Here is a 26,449-nt window from a genome sequence, read left to right on the forward strand (position 1 = left end):
TATCAGAGAACCCTACAACAGAGGTTTCAAGCTCCTATTTACAAAAAATGTGGAATTTGGTATTTTTTGCCAGAAGAAAGATCACGGATGCGTGTTTATTTGTTTGTTATTAGTGGACGCTGGGTGATGTGAAGATGTTAAAAGTAGTATAGCCAAGGCTAAGAGTTTTTTGGAAGAATAGGAAGATAAGTCTGCGAACCAAGATTCGAATATTGGAAGCTACAGTTATGACAGTGGTCAAATTTGGTTTTGAAGCATGGGCGCTCTGAAACACAGAGGAGGTTTGCTAGGTGTTATCCACAGAAATTGCTTACGGATTTGTTTGGGTACCTTACTGACTGAACGCATTTAAAACATTAGGCTGTACGAAAAGTGTGGTTGAATCCCGCTTTCTAGGGTTATAACGAGAGAAAGGTTGAGATGGTTGGGACACGTTCTGCGGATGAAGGATGACAGTTTGCCAAAGGTTGTCCTTTTCGGCCAAATGTTCAGGGCTAAACGGAAAGCAGGTCTCCTCGGTTGGGGTGGGAGGATGTCGTAAAGTAAAGATTTAAGGGAAACGGGAATTTCAGATATAAAAAAAATATCAAGTAAAAAAAAAATAACTGATTAGATTGACTTTTAAATTACTGCTCAAAGTGATTACGACATTTTTCCATTACCTTAACTTAGACCTTAGTTCCCTCTGTGCCACCAGAGGCACCCAGAAAGAGTCATTCCTCATGTGCTGTTGCCCAAATGTCTTTCCGCTGGCGATGGACTATCATGTGGATGTTTTTTAAGTTCAGCTGGCTGATGCGCTGAAACGTATTTTTCGGTCTCATCCTTCTTTACGTTTCCTCTGACTGCCACTCCAGCATCGTTTTAGGGACTCTAACTCCGCCTTACGGATGACATGTCCTAAGTGGTTCCATCTTTGCTGGCGTGATATAGTGACCTCTCTTATTGGTTACGTCGTCCCTCTAGTTGATATCCTGCAAGACAGCTATTCTTGAAAACAAGGATCCCCCTTTCCTGCTGTGTTTGTCTTTGCGTGTCTTAGTCGTCATGGCTGGGGGGGGGGGGGAAGAATGTAACAGTGGAAGTCCAGCTCTAGGCATTTCAGTCCAATGTTCAAGGTCGGTGATTCTAGCTTTCATGATGGGTGGTGAGGAGTATTGTCTGTTGCTGAAGCTACTTTCTGTTACTTTGATTGTCTTCTTAGAATATGCTATAATGTTAAATATTCAGCCCCTATCTATAAACTGTGGGGATGCCCTATTGATTTGTAAGTATGACCATAGGTGTCAATTGGTTGACTACTGCTGGTATATAGTATTAACTGTGCTCAGCCTTTTTGGGGCTTTGAGTCGCTTTTTACTTATGAGTATTGAAATCTTACAACACAGACAACTTAATCTTTGTACTTTTGCAGTTGAACTCCGAAGATAAAGAAGTGAATCAAGTTCTACCTCAAGTGATGAAGGCCCCAATCAACAGAGAGTCCGTGATACCCCAGGTACTCCCAAAATCCATTTCTATTTTTGAAGTTGTACACATGTAATCAAGGCAGTACTTTAGCGGCTCCTATTTGAGCAATAGTGTTGTTAATAATTCAGCTAAATAAGTTTCTAACTCGTGGGCTATGAAAAACAGGGATAAGTTCCCTCTGAATGGTTGACTCTTTGAATTTTTTTAGTAGGGTTAGGCAAATTATTGCTGACCCTTATAAATCATTACTGAAAACTAATACCTTTAGATTGAGGTTTCCAATATTTCTGAGGGTTCAGCCACAGATCTTGATGAGAATTAAACAGTATTTGCTTCTCATTGTCCTATGTTCTGTCGTATAAGGATCTGACATCAAGTTCTGATGTGCAGAACTGCACATCAGTCCTGATCTTTTAGAATGAAACACAAAAGTTTTCTGAATTCAAATCTATTGCGCTTATAAATGGACTCTATCCATTAGCAATTGGAAATAATGGCACCGATTATGAACAAATTCCACTGTTCAAAAATCCTTGCTGTTACTGTTCAATTCTCCCGTGTTGCAATAATGCTACATGTCCCAAGGGTCTGATATCAAGTTCTAGTGACTGAAATATTGTTGTCGCCCTATATTTTGAACTTTTTACAGGGTAGGCCTACAAATTGCTTATTTTTTTAAAATGCCTTTTGACATACTCTCTTTCTGGTGTTAAAAAAAAAAAACAAAAAAAAAAGACAAAACAAAAACATTTAAACACAAGAAAATAAGTGACGAAATATACTATAGTATTTTTTCGAATTTGCGTAGTATTGATTACTTCCAAGTAACTTTAGTGGAGGAAATTCCCCTTGTTTGCAGAAATTATCCAGCGTATTAAAAAAAAGAAAATGATACAAAAAAGGATGCATTTCTTTGTTATTATTCTTTTTTCTCAAGAAGTTTATGTTAGCCAAAAACTAAATATGTAAAAATATTTGATAAATGTAGAAAAGCGGCTTTTTGCTGCATCTGAAAGTTGTTGCGTTATATAGTATGACTTCTAGAGATGAATCTACCGCCATGACTTCCCACACCCATCACCTGGGAAGCTATTTTCAGCTTCTCAATCCCACTCCTGGAGCACAAATTGGTTGGGGAGTGATGTGTAGGAAGTTTAGGAAAAAAGCATCATTTTGGCAGTCTCATAAAAAAAATGTTTCCCTTTCCTAAATATTTAAAATGCTTTTTTTTGGTACTTTCATTAAAAATTTTGAAATGTTTTCTATTCATTTATTTATTTTCATTAAAAAATCTAAAAAATCCTTGCCCTTCCCCCTAGCATTTTCGTGAATCGGCACTTTTTTGTGACTGGAGTCCACTCCTGTCTTACTTGCAAGACTTGAACAGTTTTTTGAAAACAGTTCTTTACTTTTGGTTATTTCACTATTTAATAGCTTTTTATAAAAGTCTAGCTTTAGGCCCGTAGAGGTCTAGCTTCGCAAGAGGGGTGAACTAATATTTTATATAAAAGAATAATCATTTTACTAGGCCTTTTCGTGACGACTCCTGTCCTACTTACAATACTTGAACAGTTTTTTGAAAACGAGGCTTAACTTTTGCTGATCTTGCTATTTCATAGCTTTTATGAAAGTCGAGCTTAAGGTATATAAAAGTCAAGTTTAACAAAATGTACGGACCAATAGTATTCATAAAAAATAATCGTTTTACTAGGCCTTTTATCCAAGAATATAATCTTTTCATGGGCGTACATTATATGAATGAGCAAAAATATATTCTTTTGTTCAAAAATAATAATGATTATTTAAAATATGATTTAGAACCCTCACAAAATAGGATTTAGGACGCCCCCCCTTTCTTCAATTCGGATGTAAAAGATTTCTTTAGTTGACTTGAACTAAAGGATTTCTTTAGTTGACCTTAGTATTTCAAACTAAGCTGTTAATTCAAGTAAAGTAAATTAGCACTTTAGGCACAGGTCAGAGCCTTGGGGGACGTGTGGGGTATCAGAATTCAAAACAAGCGTAATTTTCGGCCACTATTTTGCATTTTGGCCGCGGAAGGCTATTTAAAATAATAGCAAAAGAGGGTAAACTACTACTACTTCTAACAACTCACCCCAGCACCAAGCTGCCTGAGGCCAACACAGCTACGCACGCTCGTCCTCCATCCCAATCTATTCAAAGCATCCCTTTTACACCCTCCCATGAAGTTCCCACTTCCTTTAAATCTTTCTTTATGACGTCCTCCCACCCCAGATGATGATGACCTGCTTTCCGTTTAGCCCTAGATGTTTGGCCAAAAAGGAAAATCATCGGCAATCTGTCATCCTTCATAGATAATTTTGGAGACCACACTGCTTTTCCATGACTATAAATAAAAGTTCAAATAGGGATAAAATCCTTTTAATAGACAGTGATGTAATAGAAATTCACAAAAATACCAGATATTTCGGTCACATATACAGTGACCGTCATCAGTAGTAAAACAGTAGTAAAACATCAGTAGTAAACTATTACATCACTGTCTATTAAAAGGATTTTATCCCTATTTGAACTTTTATTTGTCATCCTTCATCCACACAATGTGCCCTAGCCACTTCAACCTTTCTTTCATTAATAGCCCTAGAGAGCGATATTGAACCACATTTTTCATACAGCCTATTATTTGAAATACGGTCAGTCAGCCGGGTACCCAGAACAGTCCTTAAGCAATTTCTCTGGAAAACATCTGGCAAATCCGCTTCATCCGCTATGATTATTTGCTTGTTCTCGTTAAAGTGAAGCAGTCTGCATTTAGAAATGATAGAACTAAATATTTTAAAATCTTCTTAAGTAGTTTTCAGAATAAGTTTCCAAAATTAAGGAATTAAGTGTAGGGTCCATTTAATGGCTTTAAATTGTGTTTTTGAGTAAAACGATTATTAAATTTATTAATGGCAAAAACACAGGGATCGAATAGTGCATTCACCTTGTCCCTACATCAGTAGTGGAATCTGGTATATATTTACCAAATGAATAAAGTATATTAGAGGCATGGGGCTATCTGATCCTTTTTCGCATGCCTCGGTGGATGCAGTTTAATAAGTTCCGTTGGATATTAATAGTTGACAGGGATTTCAAAAATATAGGGATCTCAGAAATCTCAGGGATTTTAGAAATTAAGTGAGACTGAAGTTTAAATCATTCAATGAATAGATAATTACCGAAATTGAGTTTTATGACTTATAATTAATTATTTAGGTATTAATTGACTTATAATGAACATAATAAGTACTGGATCTACTAAATACAAGAGCAGAGAACACCTAAGGATTCATCTTTTTTTGTAAGAGGGTAGAAAATTCGTCAGGACATAAACAATTGGCATATTGTGTTCAAGTTTATGAATTTAAATGGTGAAAACAACGATATTTTGGGGCAAATGGGGCCTTTAAACCCCCCCCCCCCCACCCCCACCCCGTATACTTATATGCTTATTTCTGATATTAAGGCATGTACTTAAGGAAAAATAACATCGCAGCAGCAAGCCGTCTAAGGCCAGCACAGCTGACGCACGCCCATCCTTCATCCTAATCCATTCAAAGCATTTGTCTCTACACCCTCCCCCGAGTTCCCATTTCCCTTAAATCTTTCTTTACGACATCCTCCCACCTCAACCGCAGACGACCTGCTTTCTGTTTAGTCCTACACTACACAGTTGGCTGAAAAGGACTATCTTTGACAATCTGTCACCCTTCAGCTGCCGAACTTACTCTAGCCATCTCAACCTTTCTCTCATTATACCCCTAGAAAGCGGGATTGAACCACACTTTTCTTACAGCCTACTGTTTGAAATGCGGTCAGTAAGCCGGGTATCCAAAACAATCCTTAGGCAATTTCTCTGAAAAATATCTAGCAAATCTTCCTCCGTTTTTCGGAGCGCCCATCTTTCAGAACTATATTTTACCACTGTCATGACTGTAGCTTCCAATATTGTAATCTGGGTTCTAAAACTTATCTTGCTATTCTTCAAAACTGTTTTTCAAATGTGAAAAAACACCCTGAGCCTTGCCTATTCTACTTTTAACATCTTCACTGCTCCCACCATTTTTACTATTAATACTACCAAGGTACGTGAAGCTGTTTGACTTGATCGATCTTTTCGTTACCCAACGTCACCTTTTCCTCTTCACTTATTCGTAGCCTTAGTGACTATGTCTTTTTAACATTAATTTTCAAACCTATTCTAGCACCCTGAACTTTCAAAACCTCTAAAAGTTCATTAATTTTGTTCACAATTTCATCTAGGATGCTTAAATCACCAGCATAATATAAGTCCAGTAAAGTGTTTCTTCCCCATTTGATTCCATATTCTTCCATTGGATTTCCTGTGCTCCTTAAGTCTAAATCTATGAAAATGATCCATATAAATGGGGATAGAACACAACCCTGCTTTATTCCTGATGTAATTTGAAACCAGCTACTAACCTCATTTCCTACCTTAACGACAGCAGTGGTATTCTCGGACATAGCACAAATCACTTTAATGTATTTGTCTGGTATACCATACAAGGATAAGACCTTCGCCAAAGTTCTTCTATCAGCTGAATCGAACACTTAATCATAATCTATAAAACTGAGTACTAAAGGTGTTTGATGACTCAGAGATTTCTCAATTAGTAACCTAAGAATGAAAATTTGGTCGACACATCCTCTAGCCTTCCTAAAACCACACTGTTCTTCTCTTAAAACTTCGTCTACAGCATCTCTAAGTCTAAAAATTTCCATTATAATAAGTAATTTGCTACCTACAGAGATAATACCTCTATAATTACATACCTCTTAATACCTCTATAATTATCAGGAGCGAATCTACAGCATTTGCATTGGGGGGGGGGGGGGCCAGAGGGGTCAGGATCCGGATATTAAATTAGCATGGTATAAATAAAATATTTTTATCCAAATTATTGGAGGGCCAAATGCCCCCCCTGCCCCTCCCAAACGATGCCCCTGATAATTAGCACATTGACCCTTATCATATTTCTCATACAGGGGTTTAATTAGGGTTTTTCTAAAATCACTAGGTACTTTCCCTTATTCACAAACCATGTTCATTATCTTCAGTAACTTATTTATAACCTCATAGCCACCATATGCAAGAAACTCATTTACTATCGGCACCTGGGACCGTGCTTTTTTTTAATCCTTTAGTACTGTCACTAATTCTTCCTCATAAAATAAATCTTCTTTCACATCTAAGGTTTCACAAACTTTTTCCTTCTCCTCTACATCTTTCTTACAACTCTATCCTGGTTTGCCGCATTCTCATAATGCTATGCCCATCTCTCTTTAACTCTTTCCTTATTACCAATTGTGGCTTCGTTCCTGTCTTTAACCGGTTCAAGTCAGATTTTATAAAAGTACAGCTGGGATAGAGTTATAGAGTTATAAGAAAGATATAGAAGAGAATGAGAAAGTTTTTAAACCTTGGATGTGAAGGGAGATTTATTTTGTGAGGAGGAATTAGTGACAGTACTAAAAAGATTCAAAAATAATAAGGTCCAGGTGATGATAGCGTGGTAAATGAGTTTCTTAAATATGTTAGTTATGAGGCTAGAAATATATTATTCGTTGGCGCTTCACTGAAAACTATGTGTGTCTTGAACAGTCTTTGAAAGTACAAATAAAATCAAACTGGATAGTTTTAATATTTAATATTTCTAAATTAAAAATTTAGATATCTTTCGCGATGTGTAGGTTTTCTTTTTCAAGAATAGCAAATTTTTATCTCATTTAATTAAAAAATATCCAGAAATGGTAGCCTGAAACCATTTTTACTTCTTCTTCTTCTGGCCGTGGTCCCGTCTGTTTTCTTCATCTTGAGATTTCTTTCTCTTTGTTTTTGTCATGGCTGACAAGTTCTGTTTTAGATCTTGCAGTATTTTTTTTATTATATTATAATAGCTGCTACCATTACAATTTTCTCCCTGCCCCCTCATCCCTCAATAGGCTCAGATATAGCCCAGTGGTACTTTGAAGGGGTACTCACTTTCAGAAAACACGCAGACCTGATGGCCCATGCCACTCGTGCCTTAAGTAAGCCAAATATGTTGGAAACTGTGCCAAGTATGGCAAATGTCAAGCATGGCAGAAACTGTGCAAAGCATGGCAGAACTGTGTGACCCGCATGGGTCCCTGAGGTGTACACGAGTTGGTGGATAGTGAGCGTTGGACGCCGAAAAGTTGGAAAAGGTGGTGGAAATGGACATATACAAAAATTTGTCAATTTTTGCGGTTTGTATCAATTTTTGCGACAATTAGTTCATAATATCAATTTGTGGAAAAAAAAATCGGCAACTTTTGTAGGACACTGGGTGCTTATCATAACTTTTGGCATGGGCGTACGTAGCTTCTTCTCTAGGGGGGGGGGCAGCTGATTATTTGAGGAAGGGCGGGAGGCTGAAGTTATATTGGCAGTTCACAAAACCTTACATTGCCAGCAAGTTCTATCATACCTATGAAATCTTTATTAATAAGTAAGCACCAAAAATAATAAATCATCAATAAGATTCAGCATTAATCAATCTTCTTGGATTAAAACTTAATCTTTCCAAGACATTATGGATAATTGCCTCTTGTTTGACTTTTATTCTGTCATTTTAGCAGTTTATTTCCTGCTTTTTCAACCATCTATCTTTCATCAACTGCTTTTTAGCTATCTACCTTTTTTCAACTACTTTTTCAACCATTTGCTTTTTCAGCCATATCTAGTGTATATTTGATGTTCTGGGGGGGGGGCGGGTGCCCCCCACAGCCCCCCTTCCGTACGGCCATGACTTTTGGCACTTGTTTCTCGTCAACCACAGGTCATTATGCTAACTTGTAGACAAAAAAAAAAACAGCAAATTTTAATATTGTCTAGGATTACATCCAGATATTGGGGGCGTGTGGTACCTAGACAGAAGTGCGACGATATGCCAGATTAAAAAAAAACAAAAAAAACGGTGAATTTGGATATAAATTGTAGGTTTCTATTCTGTCAGCTGTCTCCTCTGTTATATAGAAAAAATACCTTTTCATATCTTGAACTGTCCATTGATGTAAATAAATGCTCAAAACTGTTGCACACTACATTTAAAAACTGGTTGTCATCTGTCATTATAACTCTTGTATCAACAGTAAGTGAACAGATTCTTAAAAGAATCAAACTAGAGGGTGCCTTGCGATAGCGCAGTGGACAAGGCTATATTTAAGATTTCGTGGTTCAATCCCGTATGTCGCAAGGAAAGGAATTTCGTGTGATTGATGTATATAATTTTTTGTTGTTGTTCGAATGTCGTTTTTTACACAAATTAATTAAAAAAACTTTTTCCACAAAATAGGTTTTTCAAAGAAAAGTAAAGAACTCCATTACACCAAAAATGAGCAAAAAATAAAATCAAATAATCTACCAAGCGTGAAACTACCACAAATCAGTATCGATAAATAAATGAAAACCAAAACCAGCAGAAATTACAATATATAATCGAGTCAAACTAAAAACAAGCAGGAATTAACATGAGTCGGGCAGACAATCCCTATGCCTTCTCAAGGCCAGAACATAATTTGCACTTTACTGAAAAAATATAAATGTTTTTACTTTCATAACTTTAGTAAATCAAATAATATTAACATTTTGATTGATAAATATCAGTATATGTATATTAAACTGACAATGCACATTCATTTGTTTTTTTTTCAGTAAAGTGCAAATTATGTTCTGGCCTTGGGAAGGCATAGGGGTTTTAAGCCCAACTTTTGTTAATTTCTGCTCGTTTTGAGGTTGACTTGGTTATTTATTGTAATTTTGGTTTGTTTTGGGCTTCATTTATTTATCGATGCTGATTTGTGGTAGTTTCGCGCTTAGTAGATTATTTGATTTTATTTTTGCTCATCTTTGGTTTAATGGAGTTCTTTACTTTTCTTTAAAAAACTTATTTTGTGGAAAAAGTTTTTTTTTATTAATTTCTGTTCGTTTTATATTGTCTATCCTTTCATATTTTTTACGATTTTAATCAGGTTATGGCTATTGGAATCCAGGGATAGTGTCGCGAGGAAGACCACAAGGAAGAAGTACAAGACCGAGGAATCCAAGGGCATCTGAACTGGATCGAAATATTCAAATTCAAAGACAGTTGGAATCCCTTCGTCAAAGCCAAAGATCAATTGAGTAAGTTAGAATTGGCTCTTGATTGACTCGTAAAACCGTGCTTTTATATAGCTGCGTTTCTAATATCTCTTTCTGCTTTCTCTTTCTGCTATCTCTTTCTGATTTCTGGTTTCTCTACTATCTCTTTCTCTTTTTGCGTTTCTACTATAACTTTGTTAAAAGTTGATGTCTTGTTTGATGTGATTTATTAAAAAAGCTTGAAAGTTAAAAAAGGTTGTTTCCTAACACAAAATAGTTCACGCATAGTCGGATGGGGGGGGGTTTGTTGGAAGGTTTGATGGTGGGTGAAGGGGTGTTTTATAGGTCTTTAATGAAGACCGCTTCCTTTTCGAAATAAATTCTTGTACACGTGATGCATAACGCACTGAGTAAAAGTCAAAACGATTCTATCAAATCCATATTCTGGATATTAATCTATGGACTACAAATTCTTTTCTATGCGCTGGAAACTTACGCCCTCTGTCCTCGGGCCATGGGGACCCAAATCCATAAGAAAAAATTGGCAACAAATATTGGTTCATCCAAGAATGAGGCCTGAAAAGTCCATTTCCTAAAAATATATCGTCATCCTAGTCGTTTCAAAAAGCAGCTAGGGCAGTGTCGATACTTAAATGTTTCCATAATCTAACCCCTTCCTTTGAACCTTCTTCACCAGCTTTTATGATGTCATCATTGCTTATTTTCTTTGCTATTGGTTATTTGCCCTGGCTCTTTCAGTTGGTATCGCCTGCCCTAGATCTTCTTTGATGATCACCTGGATATTTCTGGATAAGTTCAGAGGCAACGCTCCTGGGTTTTGCGGTAAAGAGCCATAACTTCATTCTATTCTTTTTATTTATCATTTTCCCCAGAGCCTCTTATATCAAATATACCTTTATGTCAAAGGCATTGTTTGCATATATTTTGCCTTCATATGGACGGGTGGTAATGAAAACTTTGGTGGAGTGGGCTTGTTTAATTGAAAATTGAAGGTTTTAGTACGCTCTTTATGAGTTAAAAGTGACTGGAGGGCAACTGGCGCCCCTTTCTTGCACTTTTTTTCTAACCACTTCCCCCCTAGAACCCCACCAAAGACATTTTATAAAAACTCTGAGATACCTATTGTGTTCAAAATAGTCAAAACACCCAGTAAATATGGCTCTGGGGGTGACATGACCCCACTGACCCTGAGGCAAGGGTCGTAAATAGTGTAAATTAGGAAATGTTTAAGCATATGTTTTGCATTGAAAAAGGAAGCTTGTGTAATATCTTGGGAATCGCAAAATGTATTTAGTTGAAACTTCCAGGGAATATTAAGGGGGGTGCTGAACTGAATCAAATTATGCCATGCGCCTCCATGTTGTTAAAAGGTCATATTTGCAGTATTTCAGGATCAGCTAAGTGTATTAAGTTGAAATTATGAATAATGTTGAGGGGGATGTTGTAATTAATTAAAATCTACTGTGTTCATCCTGGCTGTCAAAAGGGCATATCTTCAATAGCCCTGGACGAGCTAATGGCATAACGTTGAAACTTTCTGGGGATATTAAGGGGAATGTTGAGCTAAATCCAAAGACACTATGTGCATCCATGTTGTCAAAAGGTCGTATCTATAATATCTCAAGAATGCCTGAGGGTATCAAGTTAAAGCTTTCAGGGGATATTGAAATAATTCAGAATGCACTATGTGCATCTAGGTTGCCAAAAGACAGTATCTACAATATGTATGGATCGGATAAGGGTATTAGGTTGAAACTTTAAGGGGATATTGAACGACTTCATGGCGCACTATGTACATCCTGGTTGAGAAAAGGACGTATCTTGAATATCTCAGGAACGACTAAGGGTATCACATTGGAACTTTCAGGGAATACTAAGGGGGATTTTAAGCCAAATCAAAAGGGACTGTGTGCATATAGATTGCCAAAAGGCATTATATGCAATATGTCGGGAACGGTTAAAGTTGCAACCTTCAGGAAGTGTTGAGGAGGATATTGAACTAAATTAAAAGACGCAATAGGCGTCAGGTTATAAAAACGTTTATCTGCAATATATCAGGAAGAGCTAAGAGACTTATTGAGTTTAAACTCTCAGTAAAATTTTAAGAGGGATTTTGAACTCAATCAAAAGACGTTGTGTGCATCCAGGTTGCCAGAGTGACATTTTTTCGCACCACACCAAGCATACACTTACGTAAATGTCACAAAAAAAAGAGTTCAAGAAATAAAGAGAGCTGAGTGATTCCTCTGCAGGGGCGGATACAGAACTAATGTTTTGAGGAGGCAGCAGTAAAAATGATGCTTCCCCATCGGTTTTTCCCCTCCTCCGACCCTGTATTCAGTGCATTTCACTACCTTCTGGGTGGGGTTTGTGCCCTAATAACTATCCCCTGGATCCGTCACTGTCTCTAATGCATGCATTCATTCTTTATTCTATATTTATTCATCCATAATTGTTTGAATATTCTTCCAGGAGGATTCTTTCGAGTACATTATGTATAAATTGCTGTTGAATCAAAACCTCAGTTTAAAAACCGTCCGAAACCTTGATTTCAAATTGAACGAAATTTATGCAATAATCATGTTGAATACAATCAGAGCCAACGCTCACAATACTCTATGTTACTTAAAAATTTAAATTAGGATGTGATGTTGAATGTTGAATACAATCAGAGCCAATCAGCTCACAATTGTGATGTTGAATACAATCAGAGCCAACGCTCACAATACTCTATGTTACTTAAAAATTTAAATTAGGATGTGATGTTGAATGTTGAATACAATCAGAGCCAATCAGCTCACAATTGTGATGTTGAATACAATCAGAGCCAACGCTCACAATACTCTATGTTACTTAAAAATTTAAATTAGGATGTGATGTTGAATGTTGAATACAATCAGAGCCAATCAGCTCACAATTGTGATGTTGAATACAATCAGAGCCAACGCTCACAATACTCTATGTTACTTAAAAATTTAAATTAGGATGTGATGTAGCAATTATTAAGTAAAAATACAAAAGTAACAAATGATAAAACGTGGGCAATCAAAATTAACTAATTAATTAAAAAAAAAGATATATATAAAGATGACAGATACTGGTTTAGATGAAAAAATTCTAAAAGGAAAACTTGAAACACGCAGTAATTACTGCAAAAAATAGAAAAAAAAGAAAGAAAGAAATTACAACCTTGTTGAGGCTATCATGCCATGTGCGCTATAGTGTAAATCATTTAAAATAAAAAAAATTTCTTAAATACAATCTTGAATTGCTGATATATCCAGGAATTAATACAATTGAATATTAAGCAATTATTTCATTTTTATTATTTTTCCAGTAATCTTGATTATAACAGTGACTCTATTTTTGTTTTTGGTGGATGTTGGGAAAAATTGAACCCCGCTGTTCAAAATACATATAGTTATCAATAAAATAAAAATGATGCAATAGCCTCTGGAAAATTTAGAGACAGGGGGGGGGTGTCGTAACCCTGTTCCTCTTTGTAGTAATTTCTGTTTGGTGTATGTTCGACATTTATTTATTTATCTACACAAGTATCTGTTATCTTAATGCTTGATGTAATCTTTATTTCAATTGCTGATCGTTTTGGGTTACATTTATTCTTTGGTAGTAATTTAGGATATTTTACGTTTGATTTATTATAGGAGTCTATTTTTGCTCATTTTAAGCTTTAATATTGCTAATAGAGCTATTGGTCTGCAAGTTCATGGTAAGAAAACTGAATTTCTGGTTTTCAACTCAACGATCTTTGGTAGTAATTTAGGCTATTTTACGTTTGATTTATTATAGGAGTCTATTTTTGCTCATTTTAAGCTTTAATATTGCTAATAGAGCTATTGGTCTGCAAGTTAATGGTAAGAAAACTGAATTTCTGGTTTTCAACTCAACGAAACGGGATGCACCAGAACCAACTGTTTCAGTAGATAGCGCTACTATTGCACCGTCTTCGTCGCTTAAATACTTAGGTCTTCTGTACGGTCGAGATAAGAAAGCAAGTAGAATTCTTTGCCTTGACACCCTTATGTCAAACCTACGAATTAGCTATGCTAAACTATCCCCCCTGAAGTATTCATACAATCGGCAAATTCCGGCGAGGCTATATAGAGGGGTGGCACTCCCACATATTCTTTACCTGTCCCCTGTATGGGAATGGTTTACGGAAACAAAGCGACTAAAGGCTAGATCTTCGTTCTGCAAATATTTAAAATTTCTGTTACGAGTACCGCTGTTCGAGAGAAATACATTTCTCTTGGACAAGTATCTTATTCCAGAGCCTCGTGAAGTTGTGGTAATGCAGGAAACCAATGCTAGAAAAGGTGCACTGGAGCACCTTTACGATTTCCTTCTGTTGCATGTCATGTACGAGCTGTTAATGTATATAGTGTATATAATCTAATAGTTTATTTTTTAAGTAATGTTTTTTTTTTGTTTTTCCCTTACTCCGCCATGTTTTTGTTTTATTGGTGGGCTAAAATAAACTATCTATCTATCTATCTTTATTTTTCTTTGAAAGACTTCTTTTTGGTACGCTGTGTTTAAATTAATCTCCAATGTAGATTGGCAAATTCATCGGATATGCCACGAAAAATTGAGTGGCTGATTACCAAATTTGAATTCTGAGCCCTATTTGACTCTGTTTGGACCTAAATTAATCTTCTGCAGTACAAAACGTCTGAAAATGGTACTTTGCCTTTTTTTTTTATCCTTTTCTTTAGTTAATAAAGGCGTTAGATATTTCATTTTCAGAAAACCCCCTCTCTCGATATTTTACGACCATTGGTTTGGTACGATCATCCCTAGGGGAGAAAAGAAAAGGAGCCCTCATCCCCCTCGCGTTTTCGGAAGACAAAAAGAAAACGTCGCTTTTTTATCACTACTTTCTTTAATCTTTAATAAAATTAAAATAACAAGCAAAGAAAACGAATGTAAAATGTATCTAATGAAATTTTAAAACTTCAATATTATCGGCCCTTATATCCATTAAGATGGTGCAATTTTGGTCCCCAACTCTATTAATAGATGGAAGTACTGGTTCTATTCAACTAAACGTGGGAAGCATGAACTAGCACCCACTTCGGGGTACGGAATAAAAATGACAGTTTTGTGAACATTTTGAAGACATAATATGTCATGCGCACGTTGCCGTGGCAGTCTCATAGCGCCTGACTAATAGTAAAATAATTAAGTTTCAATAAGAAGGAAATCGTAATTTAAAGATTTAAACTGGTTTTCACATATCAGATTCGGTATACATATTTTTATATTTGAATGTTCTTTTTAACTCTTGTCCAGATCCTACTTCCTTAGTTTACATTCACAGTTTTGTCAGAAATGCTGTCTCGTGGTCTACCAATGTTGCCTTAAAACCCATAATATCTAAGTCCTTAGCGGTTAAACTTACGACGGAATGTGGTCGTGCCTAGAAAACGATTATCAACTTTAATATTCGGAAAAAGTATTTTTTTTTCTTGTAAGAAATATTTTTCAAGCCCCGTTTCCCGAAAAATATGTATTAAACATCAGTTCTCTATTTGAAAATGTTTGCTAGTTCTCTAGGGTGATCGTAAAAAAAAAAAGTTATCAACACCGAAATCTTTTCTAACGAAGAAGTGGGTACCAGTAAGGTGACTTTTTTTGTTCCTCTTCTTGTTTGGATTATTATGGAGAAGCTTTTACATAATTGTACCAACGGATTCAAATCCCTGGCAAAATGGCGGGCTACTTCAGCTGTGATCGACCTCTGGGTTCCATATTACCATAGAGAGATCAATCTCGCTGCAGCCCCACCGGATACAGTAAGTCAGTTAAGGTTTTATGTTAGTTTAGGTTGGCTTTTAGGCCTTTTAGGTGATCTAGGCCAGGTTACCGGCATTATTAATATGTCTTATGTAATTATTCAGTTGAGTGTATAATCTATTCAGTGGGTGGCAGGGATAATAGTAAGTCAAACACGTGAGTTATTGGAATGCTCCTGTCCAATTCTCCCCGTAAGCCAGGGAGAATTAGAATGTGACAAAAGATCGTGGCAAGCTGTAATTCCACAACCAAAGAGGAAATTCTTAAAACAAATAAAAATTTGTGATTGTTGAGAGGATGCATCCTGATGAACGAAATGTACAAAAACTGAATAGTGCAGGAGTCTGTGCAAAATGTATCCAATGATCCCAGTTTTCTTTCTGAGAAGCAGTTCTTATTGAAAATTTCAATCGAATCGTTCAACTTTACTTGCTATTTACTAGATCTGCCATGACCCGAATAAAGGGTTGCTGCGTGAAAAATCGGTATAATACCTAGCGATTTAAATTCGGATATTAAATTAAAAATAAATATGTTGACTCTTTAAATATTCTTATATTTAAAGAAGTACTACTTCTTAAATCGACAAAATTCCTATTTTGGATTAGCTGCTTTTACAAAACATTTTCGTATTCTGAATTCTCACTTTTTCTTTTCTTTTCAGGAACTCAATGCGCACAGTTATATACAAGACTATAAGAACTCGACTTCTTTTGTTTCAAGTAATGTGCACTAGATTAGAGGGACAGCTAACTGTTGTAAGACAAATGTCTGAAGGTAATCCTCTTGTGTTATATCTACTCTCTTTAAGCGAACAATAACTGTGTATGTATTTTTGTATCTATGTATTTTTTCTCGAAAACGGCTCTTTATTACTGGCAAACCAACATTTTCTGACCTGAAAAAAAAAACGATCTAAATACGTCACGAGTTTGGGAAATTTCGTTTAGAGGCTTAATTTTGGAAAACATTTTTCATGTGAATGGCACCTAGTTCATATGCATTTAAAGAGTAACTAGCGTCGTTTTCCCCCATGGGTCGTGGTATCAGTTTTGATATCTATAATGGATAGATACGTCATGACGAAAGAACCTGAACAGCAAAAGCAAAAGGTCTGGAACAAGTGGGTGAGGTAATGATTAACGAAAATGAAGCACAATGAAATCTGCTGTTAGAAGATATTTGGCAACGACTATCACAAGGAATCAATTTTGAAATTGGTCAGAACGACATCTGCTTTTAGAAGACAAGCGAAAGTGAGAATCACATCAAATAACAAACGACAATGACTTGGAACGAAATACTTCGGTCGTAAGAGAAGCAACAGCGAGTGCATAAAGTGAAAAACAGAAAGAAACTCAAAATGTTCTTTTTTTGGGTGGGGGAGGGGACTGAAATGCAATTTTTTTTTCATTTTTCATGGAGAAGAATTTTCAGCCAAATAATGTCAATTGTGATGCCCCTCCTCCCTTCCAAACAACTACAGCTAAAAATATGAATTTAACCCTCTATTTTACATTTAAAATTTTTCAGTAAAAAGAGGAAAGCTTTCAAATCATCGGCAACCAAACTGTATGCTTCGTGAAAATATAACACTTTATTTGAAGGGAGACTAGGTAGCAAGTACTCCACATATTGTATATTGTTTTGAAAAACTGTTCACTTTTTAAGAACCTCTGTCCCTATGCCTACCCATGTGCCTTCCCAAGGCCAGAACAAAATTTGCACTTTACTGAAAAACATATAAATGTTTTTACTTTTATAACTTTAATAAATCAAATAATATTAATATTTTGATTACTAACTATCAGTGTATGTAAATTAAACTGACAATGAACATTCATTTGTATTTTTTTCGGTAAATTGCAAATTTTGTTCTGGCCTTGGGAAGGCATAGGGGTTTTGAGCCTAATTTATGTTAATTTCTGCTCGTTTTGAGTTTGACTCGGTTATTTATTGTAATTTCTGTTCGTTTTGGGTTTCATTTATTTACCAATGATTATTTATGGGATTTTCACGCTTGGTAGATTATTTGATTTTATTTTTGCTCATTTTTTGTTAAATAGAGTTCTTTACTTTTCTTTGAAAAACTTATTTTGTGGAATTTTTTTTTTTAAATTAATTTCTGTTTGTTTTATATTGACATAGTCTTTTCAGGGAAAATGAAAATAATACTTTAAATCTTTTTGTTGGCCTACTATTTGTATGCTGGAGAAAAATTTTCAGCAATGTTTAACAACATAGACCCTTTTAAAAATCTGGAAAACAAATAGTAGTGTTTAATTTAGTTTCATACCTCCTCTAGCTGACCTGAAATGGAAAACTTGATACCATTCGCAAAAAAATCTGTTTACTTTCTTTGATAGCTTGGATACACTTACGCTATTTTGACTCGGTTAGAGTCCAAGAGCAGATGTAACCCTGAATGTTTAAAAATAATACCCTCAGTCGTTGTTAGGATACTGTTGAGATGACTTATTGGAAGTTAATCTTTAAACAGAGCAATTTGAGTGAATCTTAAAGCAACATTTTGTTTTTAAACATAATGGGCTAATGGGAGGGTGGGCGTGGGAGGGGGATTAGTTGCCCTCCAATCACTTTTTACTATTAAAAAGGACATCAACCATTCATATTTTCAATCAAATGAGCCCCTTTCGAAATTCCTATGACAACTCCTTTTATACGAAGTGCCCTGGTCTAAAAAAAAACAAAAAAAAAAAAACATAATACCCACATCGATCTTTAATATAAAAATGTCAAAACTTCCAATCACTTTTGACTATTAAAAAGGGCACTAGGCCTTTCGATTTCCAATCGAATGAGCCCTTTTTGAAATGACAGCGCTTTCTATAAACACCTTATATGCCACCAGGGCATAAATTAAGCCCTAACCCTAAGGGCTAACCCTAACCCTAACCTCTAAGACCTAAATTTCAGAACTTTCAACTACGTTAAACAAAATGGCTGTCTCAAAATTTTGATTGGATGTGTTGGGGGAAATAATGGGCGTGAGAGGGGTGTTAGTCGCTATCCAACCACTTTCAACTATTAAAAATGGCACTAGCCCTTTAAATTTCCAATCAAATGAGCCCTTTTGAAGTTTCTATGACAGCGCTTACAATAAAAACCTTATATGCCCCCAGGGCAATACTTACAACCCTTGCACCGAGGGCTGGGGAGGGGGGTGGTATTCATTCTCAAACACCTAATTTCCGAAACTTTCTACTACGTTGAACAAAATGGCTATCGGAAAATTTCGATTGGATGTGTTTGGAGGAATGATGGGCGTGAGAGGAGGGTTAGTTACCCTCGAATCACTTTTGACTATTAAAAAGGGCACTAGCCTTCCCAAATTCCAATTGAATGAGCCCCTTTTGAAGTTTTACGACAACTCTGTCTATAAAAACCTTATATGCCCCCAGGGCATAACTTACAACCTTTGCCCTGGGGGGTTTTGAGGGATTTATCATCCTTAAATACATAATTTCCAGAAGTTTCAACTACATTGAACAAAATGGCTATCTGTAAACTTTGATGGAATGTTTTTGGGGAAATCGTGGGTGTGAGAGGGGGGTTATATACTCTTCACTCACTTTCGACTATTAAAAAGTGCAATTTCAATTTCCAATCAAATGAGCCCTTTTTGAAATGTCTACAACAACTTTCTATATAAACCTTATATGCCCCCAGGGCGTAACTTACAACCCTTGTACTAAGGATTATCAGCAATAAGGATCCCAATCTGGCAAAGATTCCCACAAATGCACTTATTAGATACAGGAGAACAAATTGTCAAAACCCCGATATCTGGAGACAAAACTAAGACTAGATACGGGAGACTAACCATGATTAAAAAAACGAGAGTCTAGGTTCTTTAATTGGTAATCTTTCCATAATTAAGGTTCTTTCCTTAAAGAACCTTATTTGGTTCTTTAATTCATCTGTAATATCCCTTTATTACGGGAAAAGTTTTTGGACTAAATCTGCAGCATGGGTCTTGCGGATGTTACTTCTCTTTTAGTTGCGGAAATATTTGTTCCGTATAACGTAAAACGTTCAACGCTCTTTAATTCATCTGTAATATCCCTTTATTACGAGAAAAGTTTTTGGACTAAATCTGCAGCATGGGTCTTGCGGATGTTACTTCTCTTTTAGTTGCGGAAATATTTGTTCCGTATAACGTAAAAGATTAAAGTCATACAAGGCTCTGAGGGGGTTTTCATCCTAAAAGACCTAATTTCAAGAACTTTAAACTACTTTGAACAAAATGGATATCTCAAAATTTTGATTGAATGTGTTTGGGAAAATGGTGGGCGTGAGAGGGACGTTTGTCACTATCCAATCACTTTTAACTATTAAAAAAGGCACTAGCCTTTTCAATTTTCAATTGAATGAGCCCTTTTGAAGTTTCTACGACAACGCTTTCAATAAAAACTTTATATGCCCCCAGGGCATAACTTACAACCCTTGTCCTGAGGCCTATGGGGGAGAGGGGTTGTCATCCTTAAAGACGTAATTTCCAATACTTTCAACTACGTTGAATAAAATGGCTGTGTCTAAAAATTTTGATTGGATGTGTTTGGGAAAAAGATGGGCATGAGAGGGGGGTTAGTTGCCATCAAATTACTTTCGACTATTAAAAAGGGCACTAGCCCTTTGAACTTCCAATTGAATGAGCCCTTTTTCAAGTTTCTACCACAAAGATTTAAATTAAAACTTTATATGCCCCCAGGGCATAATTTATAACCCTTGCCCTGAAGACTGTGGGGGGGGGGATTGTCCTGCTCAAAGGTATAATTCCCTGAACTTTAAACTGCGTTGAACAAAATGGCTACCTCAAAGTTTTGATTGAATGTGTTCGGGGAAATGGTGGCTGTGGAAGGGGTGTTAGTTGCCTTCAAATCACTTTCGACTATTAAAAAGGGCACTAGCCATTCCAATTTCCAATCGAATGAGCCATTTTCGAAGTTTCTACGACAACGCGTTCTATAAAAACCTTATATGCCCCGAGGGAATTACTTAAAACCTTGCCCTGAGGGCTGTGGGGGGCGTTGTTATCCTGAAACACCTAATATCCAGAATTTAAAACTACGTTGAATAAAATGTTCATCTCGAAATTTGGATTGAATGTGTTTGGGGAAAAGGTGGGCGTGAGAGGGGGGTTAGTTGCCTTCCAATCGCTTTCGACTATTAAAAAGGGCACTAGCCCTTTGAATTCCAATCAAATGAGCCTTTTTTGAAGTTTCTACGACAACGCCTTCTATAAAAAACATTACATGCCCCTAGGGCATAACTTACAACCTTTCCCCTGATTGCTGTGGGGGAGTGTCCTCCTCAAAAACATAATTTTTGTCTGGAAATCAACTACGCTGAACGAAATGGCTATCTCAAAATTTTGATCGGATATGTTTCGGGAAATGGTGGGCGTGGAAGGGTGTTAATTGCCTTCCAATCACTTTCGACTGTTAAAAACTGCACACGCTAATCCAATTTTCAATTGAATGAACCTTTTTCGAAGTTTTTACGACAACTTCTTCGATACGAAGTGCCCTGGTCTAAAGGAAAAAAAAATAACACATAATACATTTTGCCAACATTCTTCTTGTATGCCTCCAGGGTATAACTTAAAAGCCTTGCCCTGAGGGTTTTAGCGGAGTGTCCTCCTCAAAAACATATTTTCTATCTGGAAATCAACTACGCTGAACAATATGGCTGTCTCAAAATTTTTATTGGATGTGTTTGGGGGAATGATGGGCTTGGGGGGGCAGTTGCCCTCCAATCACTTTCGACTATTAAAAAGGGCACTAGCCACTCCAATTTCCAATCGAATGAGCCCTTTTAGAAGTTTCTACGACAACTCCTTCGATACGAAGTGCCCTGGTATGAAAAAACATTATGACAACATCGTTCTTTACTTACTCAGCGCGATCGCGCTGCCTATGATTTACTTAGTTTTGTTCTATGTGATTTGACTTAGTTTTGTCCTATATTGGTAGTGGTGGATGTAGAGCGGGTAGGGAGTGCCTGCTGACTCGGGTACTGTTTACCTTTTTTCAGTTTTCACTTACGTCTGTATAAACCTGCGGAGCAAAAAAAAAAAAAAAAAAAAAAAAAAAAAAAAAAAAAAAAAAAAAAAAAGCGATCATAATAATGGCTATATGCACTTCGAAACTGCAGATTTCGAAAATCCTAATAATTTAAACCTTTTTGGAAAATAAAGAAGATAAAATGAATTTTAAATAGGTCTATGGAATATGTTCTGGGAGTAACATAAAAATCCATCTCAGCCCGGTGAAGTATAAGTTTTTATCCAAGAGAAAATTTGCATTATTTCCTGTAGTTCCATATTAAAAAGTATTGTTTATTTTCAATGCTTATGACGCATTTGACGCAATGTGAGGTTTTTATTTGTAAGTCAATCACATTATTTTTTGTATGTTAGAAAGGGGATGCTAATAGCCCCATCTTTTTAATATTTGATTTGTTTTTTTCGTGGTCTTGTGTGACATTTACGGCCAATACAAGGACTTAAACTTAATTTCATTTTAATTGGCTCTCCTGTGTTAAATTTTGAGCCAATAAAAAGAGCCGAAATCACAATATTTTTTACACGTTGTCCCTTTTATAGAAAAATAAAATATGGTTGTAATATAACGTTTATCAATATTTCAGATTCTTCAGCAAATGATAGAAATTGGGATGCTCCCCAACGAAGGCAGTATGAAGCGGTATTTAGTTCTGCTATGCGTTGCAGATTCGTAAGTTTTATGTCCCTGTTATTTTTAACTTATATTTAAGAACAACTTTTACTACAAAAGAAGTTTTTCAAAGAAAATAAAGGCTTTCATTATACCAAAGCCGAACAGAAATATTTATAAAGATTAATTCAAGTGTATCAATAATCACTATCACTATCATATAATCACTGTCATTCTATCACACAATCACCTAATCACTATCAATAAATAAACGAAACACAAAAAGAACAGAAATAAAAAAAAATAATACTCGAGTCAAGCTTTAAATGAACAGAAACTGTTCAGTCCTACAGACAGGAGTAGGGCTAGCGCCTTCTACGCCTTCTAATGACCAGAACGTCATTTGTGCTTTACTAAAAATAATTTTTATTTGAAACTGTGCGTATTATTTGTCATAGCATCAGCAAAAATAGAAAGAAAATTGCCATAATGACCAAAACTGCTGAAAAAAAACTAATGAATGTGACAGCTTAATATAAAAATCTGAAAGCCTCAGCAATTCTGGATTTCTTAACGTTATAAAAGAGAAAACGTTTAAACTGTATTTGTTTTCAGTGAAGCGCACATGAAGTTTTGGTCTTTAGAAAGCAGAGCAGTACTGTGAAGTATTATCATGCAAACAATGTCTTCATGTTGATTCTGATTCCCCCTCAGAATACCTTGAAAGTTTCAACTTAAAACCTTAAGCCGTTCCTCGGATATTTCCGATACGAACTTCAAGCTAATTGAATATCACAGAAAAAATAATTCTTAACATAAATTTTCTTGTTATAGTCAATTTATCTCTTCTATTTGAATTCCGTACTTATTATATTTAATTATTTTTCTTTTACAGTCCCTTTGCTTCTAATGTATAATAGTTTTGATTGCGTAGTAAAACTTCCAGGTACATCGATCGGCAATATTTGAAGGAAACTATTAAGTTACAATAGTTAATACTATTTTATTTCTGACGTCCAGAAGTTACTACAAATTATATTGATATTATCCCCCTCTCTAAACTTCCTTCCCCCCTGAAGGCTTAGTTGTCATTTATGCTTAAATGAAATCAGGTTTAACAAAAAGAAAGAAAGGGAGAAAAAACAGACAAATCAACATACTAGTCAAGTTTCATGAAAAAATGTTTCCACAATAATTTAATTTAATTAATAATTTAATTTAATTTTGCTATATCAAAAAGATTCTTCTTTTTGTCGTTTTTTTTTCACAGTTAAAAAAAGTTTGGAAGAATTGGAAGACAAGTCTGCAAACCAAGATTAGAATATTAGAAGCTACAGCGATGATAGTGGTCAAATATGGCTCTGAAGCATGGGCGCTCCGAAAGCGGATGAAGATTTGCTAGATGTTTTCCAGAGAAACTGGCAAAGGATTGTTCTGGGTACCCGGCTGACTAACCGTATTTCAAACAGTAGGCTATACGAAAAATGTGGTTCAATCCCGCTTTCTAGGGTTATAATGAAAGAAAGGTTGAGATGGCTAGGGCACGTTGTGCGGATGAAGGATGACAGATTGCCGAAGGTTGTCCTTTTTAGCCCACCATCTGAGGCTAAACGGAGATCGGGTCGTCCTCGTCTGGGGTGGGAGGATGTCACAAAGAAATATTTAAATGAAATGGGAACTTCCTGGGAGGGTTTAAAAAGGGAGGCTTTGAATAGATTGGGATGGAGGAGGAGCGTGCGTAGCTGTGTTGGCCTCAGGCGGCTTGGTGCTACGGTGAGTTGTCAGTAGTAGTAGTAGTAGTATTTGTCGAGTGGAGGTGACCATTAGAAATATTTTAGGGTCATTTATCTGTCTTATGTTTAGGGCAATGAAGGTCAAATGTCTTCATTCGTAGTTATTTGTGTTCGTTATCTTATAATAGCTAGTTTATGTTCGTTTAATTTTTTCGTAGAATAAAATATGTTTATTCAGCACAATAGCTATAAGCCAACATAAGTAAGTTAAAATTGACAAAAGTGAATTAAATACTGGAAAAATCTACAAAAAAACAACAACAAGAAAAATCAAATAAGTACTATAGCAAGATCAAAGCAAAAAGGATAACGCCAAGAAATATGACTAGTGGTTAAAATAAAGAACAAAACAGAACAGGAAGTAATTAGTACATTTTTCTGTTTCCCAAGTAAAATCCCTTTAAATAAAAATGTACTTAAATTCCTTTTCCTTTTAATCTTCATTCTTTTTTCTTTTCATTCTACCTTTTCTTGCAGTATTGTTTTTTTTTTTTAGTATTTTTCTTTCTTTATTTTTTTTATTCTTTTCAGTCTAGTATGGTATTTGGTTTCCAAGTTATGTTGGTAGGGAGAAACAATGTTACTTTGAATGACTGTTGGTATTTCAGCCCGAAAGTCATCTTAATACAAAGTAGGGATTGGCGTTGTTTCTGTTTTTGGCCAACGCAGAAATGGCAAAAACGGCAATTAAAAAAAAGGAACAGAAATAGTGAAAAAAAACGGAAGTTTGATTGTGTTATTCTGTTTTTATCTTGAAAAACAGAGATTTAAGTTTACACTGAAAAAACGGTCGTTTTAATAGATATTTCTGCCTATTCAGTTTATTCAGTTAGGGAATAACGGTCGTTTTAATAGATATTTCTGTTTATTCAGTTTATTCAGTTAGAAAAAAACTGTAGTTTTAATAGATATCTCTTTTTATTCAGTTTCTTTAGGTTTACGAGGGTAAAGGGAAAATTTAATGATATGAATTAATAAAAAAACAAAAAATACATAAAGAATTCTTTAACTAAAATTTATGACTTAGAAATATTTGAACCACAAGCGACTCTGCAGTCATTCACAAGCACTGCTTTTGTGTAAAGTACCCGGTAATTCTAAATACGCTCTCACTGAAGTTGAAGTTAGCACTGAAGTTGAAGGCACTGCGAGATGCGTTCATGCAATTTTATTTAACTCCAAGTGAGCGTAAAAGTAGTCATTCTAAAATCATGGTGGATCAGAATTATTTTTTCTGATCTTCATTTCTTGCTGAAGAAGACAGGAACTCTCTCCTCATATGCCTTAGTTGCTTCTAGTCGGGCAATGCTTATATTGTTAATATTTTGCCTCGAAGAGTTCATCCGTAGCACAGTCGTGTCGAAAAACTTTATAAACAAGCCATCTTTTTGATCAAGAGTTCTTTGGTGATCCATTTTGGTCATTCCCTGCCGTAATAGGAGTTCTGTTGAATTTGAGCGTGTTCTTCTGTACTACTCTGCTTGGAAATGAAGTGATGTAGAGGCGAGGAGACGGACTGATGATCTGACTCTGTGTCCATACGGCTTTTATATATATATATATATATATATATATATATATATATATATATATATATATATATATATATATATATATATATATATATATATATATATATATATATATATATATATATATATATATATATACATATTATATATATATATATATATATATAATATATATATATAAATTATTGGGTCCAGAAAGTTTCAAACTTGCCAAAAAATACCTCCTTAGCTGAAAAGCTAATATTTTCCTTCAGACCATATTGACTCTGCCATAAAACTAGTATCTTGAGTCTGACGAAACCAGTATAATCCCTTAATCATCGGCATAACTTTGCTTGCTGAAACATAGTGATACTCCCTAGCTATCAAAGTTGCGCGTTAAACAGATAAAGAACCTCAATTACAGTCTCCACGGTGGAACACTCATCACAGTGAAGTTCGAGCTTTCTAATTTTAGTGTCATGAAGGTCCCGGCTGGAAAAGTTGCGCAGTAGCTGTTCTGAGTTCTTTATTTAACAATAAAAATCATAAACAAAAAACTTCAACAAAATCTCCCCCATAAGGCTCCATGGCCGGGAAAGAACAGGGGAGAAACAAAAATACCAACACAAAAAAATATAAACAAAATCCAAAAAAGACCAGTCGCCCATCTCCGTAATTTCCACAATGACAAGCTAGGCAGGGGGTAGCGCATGATTTCACCAACTCAATTAAATATCCAACTCAATCCAAAGACATCAACTCCAAGGGAAACCGGAAAAAAAAACTTATTTATTAGCTAGAAATTCTCTAACATAATCTTTGAACATACCAAATGAGTGGCAGCTTCGTGCAGACTCAGGGAGCGTGTTCCAAATCCTGTTGCAAGTTGTCAGAAGGTTGAAGTCAGACCTCACTGATGGAGTATGAATAATCTGTAAATTTCTGGAAGTGCAGAGATGGTAAGTCGATTGATCAGACACAAAAGATATG

At 35.6% G+C, this 26,449-nt stretch overlaps 1 protein-coding gene across 1 annotated transcript in view; it reads left to right on the forward strand.

Moving 5' to 3' along the window:
- Nucleotides 1-2,503: 2,503 nt before the first annotated feature.
- Nucleotides 2,504-26,449, forward strand: part of LOC148948955 (uncharacterized) — a 76,276-nt gene continuing 52,330 nt past the window's right edge. Inside the window, exons 1-5 of the mRNA XM_089095068.1 lie at nt 2,504-2,615; nt 7,414-7,575; nt 9,508-9,658; nt 16,119-16,231; nt 22,127-22,212. Coding sequence (XP_088951194.1) covers nt 2,504-2,615; nt 7,414-7,575; nt 9,508-9,658; nt 16,119-16,231; nt 22,127-22,212 — 624 coding nt within the window. The remainder of the gene's footprint in view (nt 2,616-7,413; nt 7,576-9,507; nt 9,659-16,118; nt 16,232-22,126; nt 22,213-26,449) is intronic.

Source organism: Artemia sp. Qi Xiang Cuo, chromosome 9, assembly GCF_049724085.1.
Source record: "Artemia sp. Qi Xiang Cuo chromosome 9, ASM4972408v1, whole genome shotgun sequence".
In the NCBI taxonomy this organism is placed as follows: Eukaryota; Metazoa; Arthropoda; class Branchiopoda; order Anostraca; family Artemiidae; genus Artemia; species Artemia sp. Qi Xiang Cuo.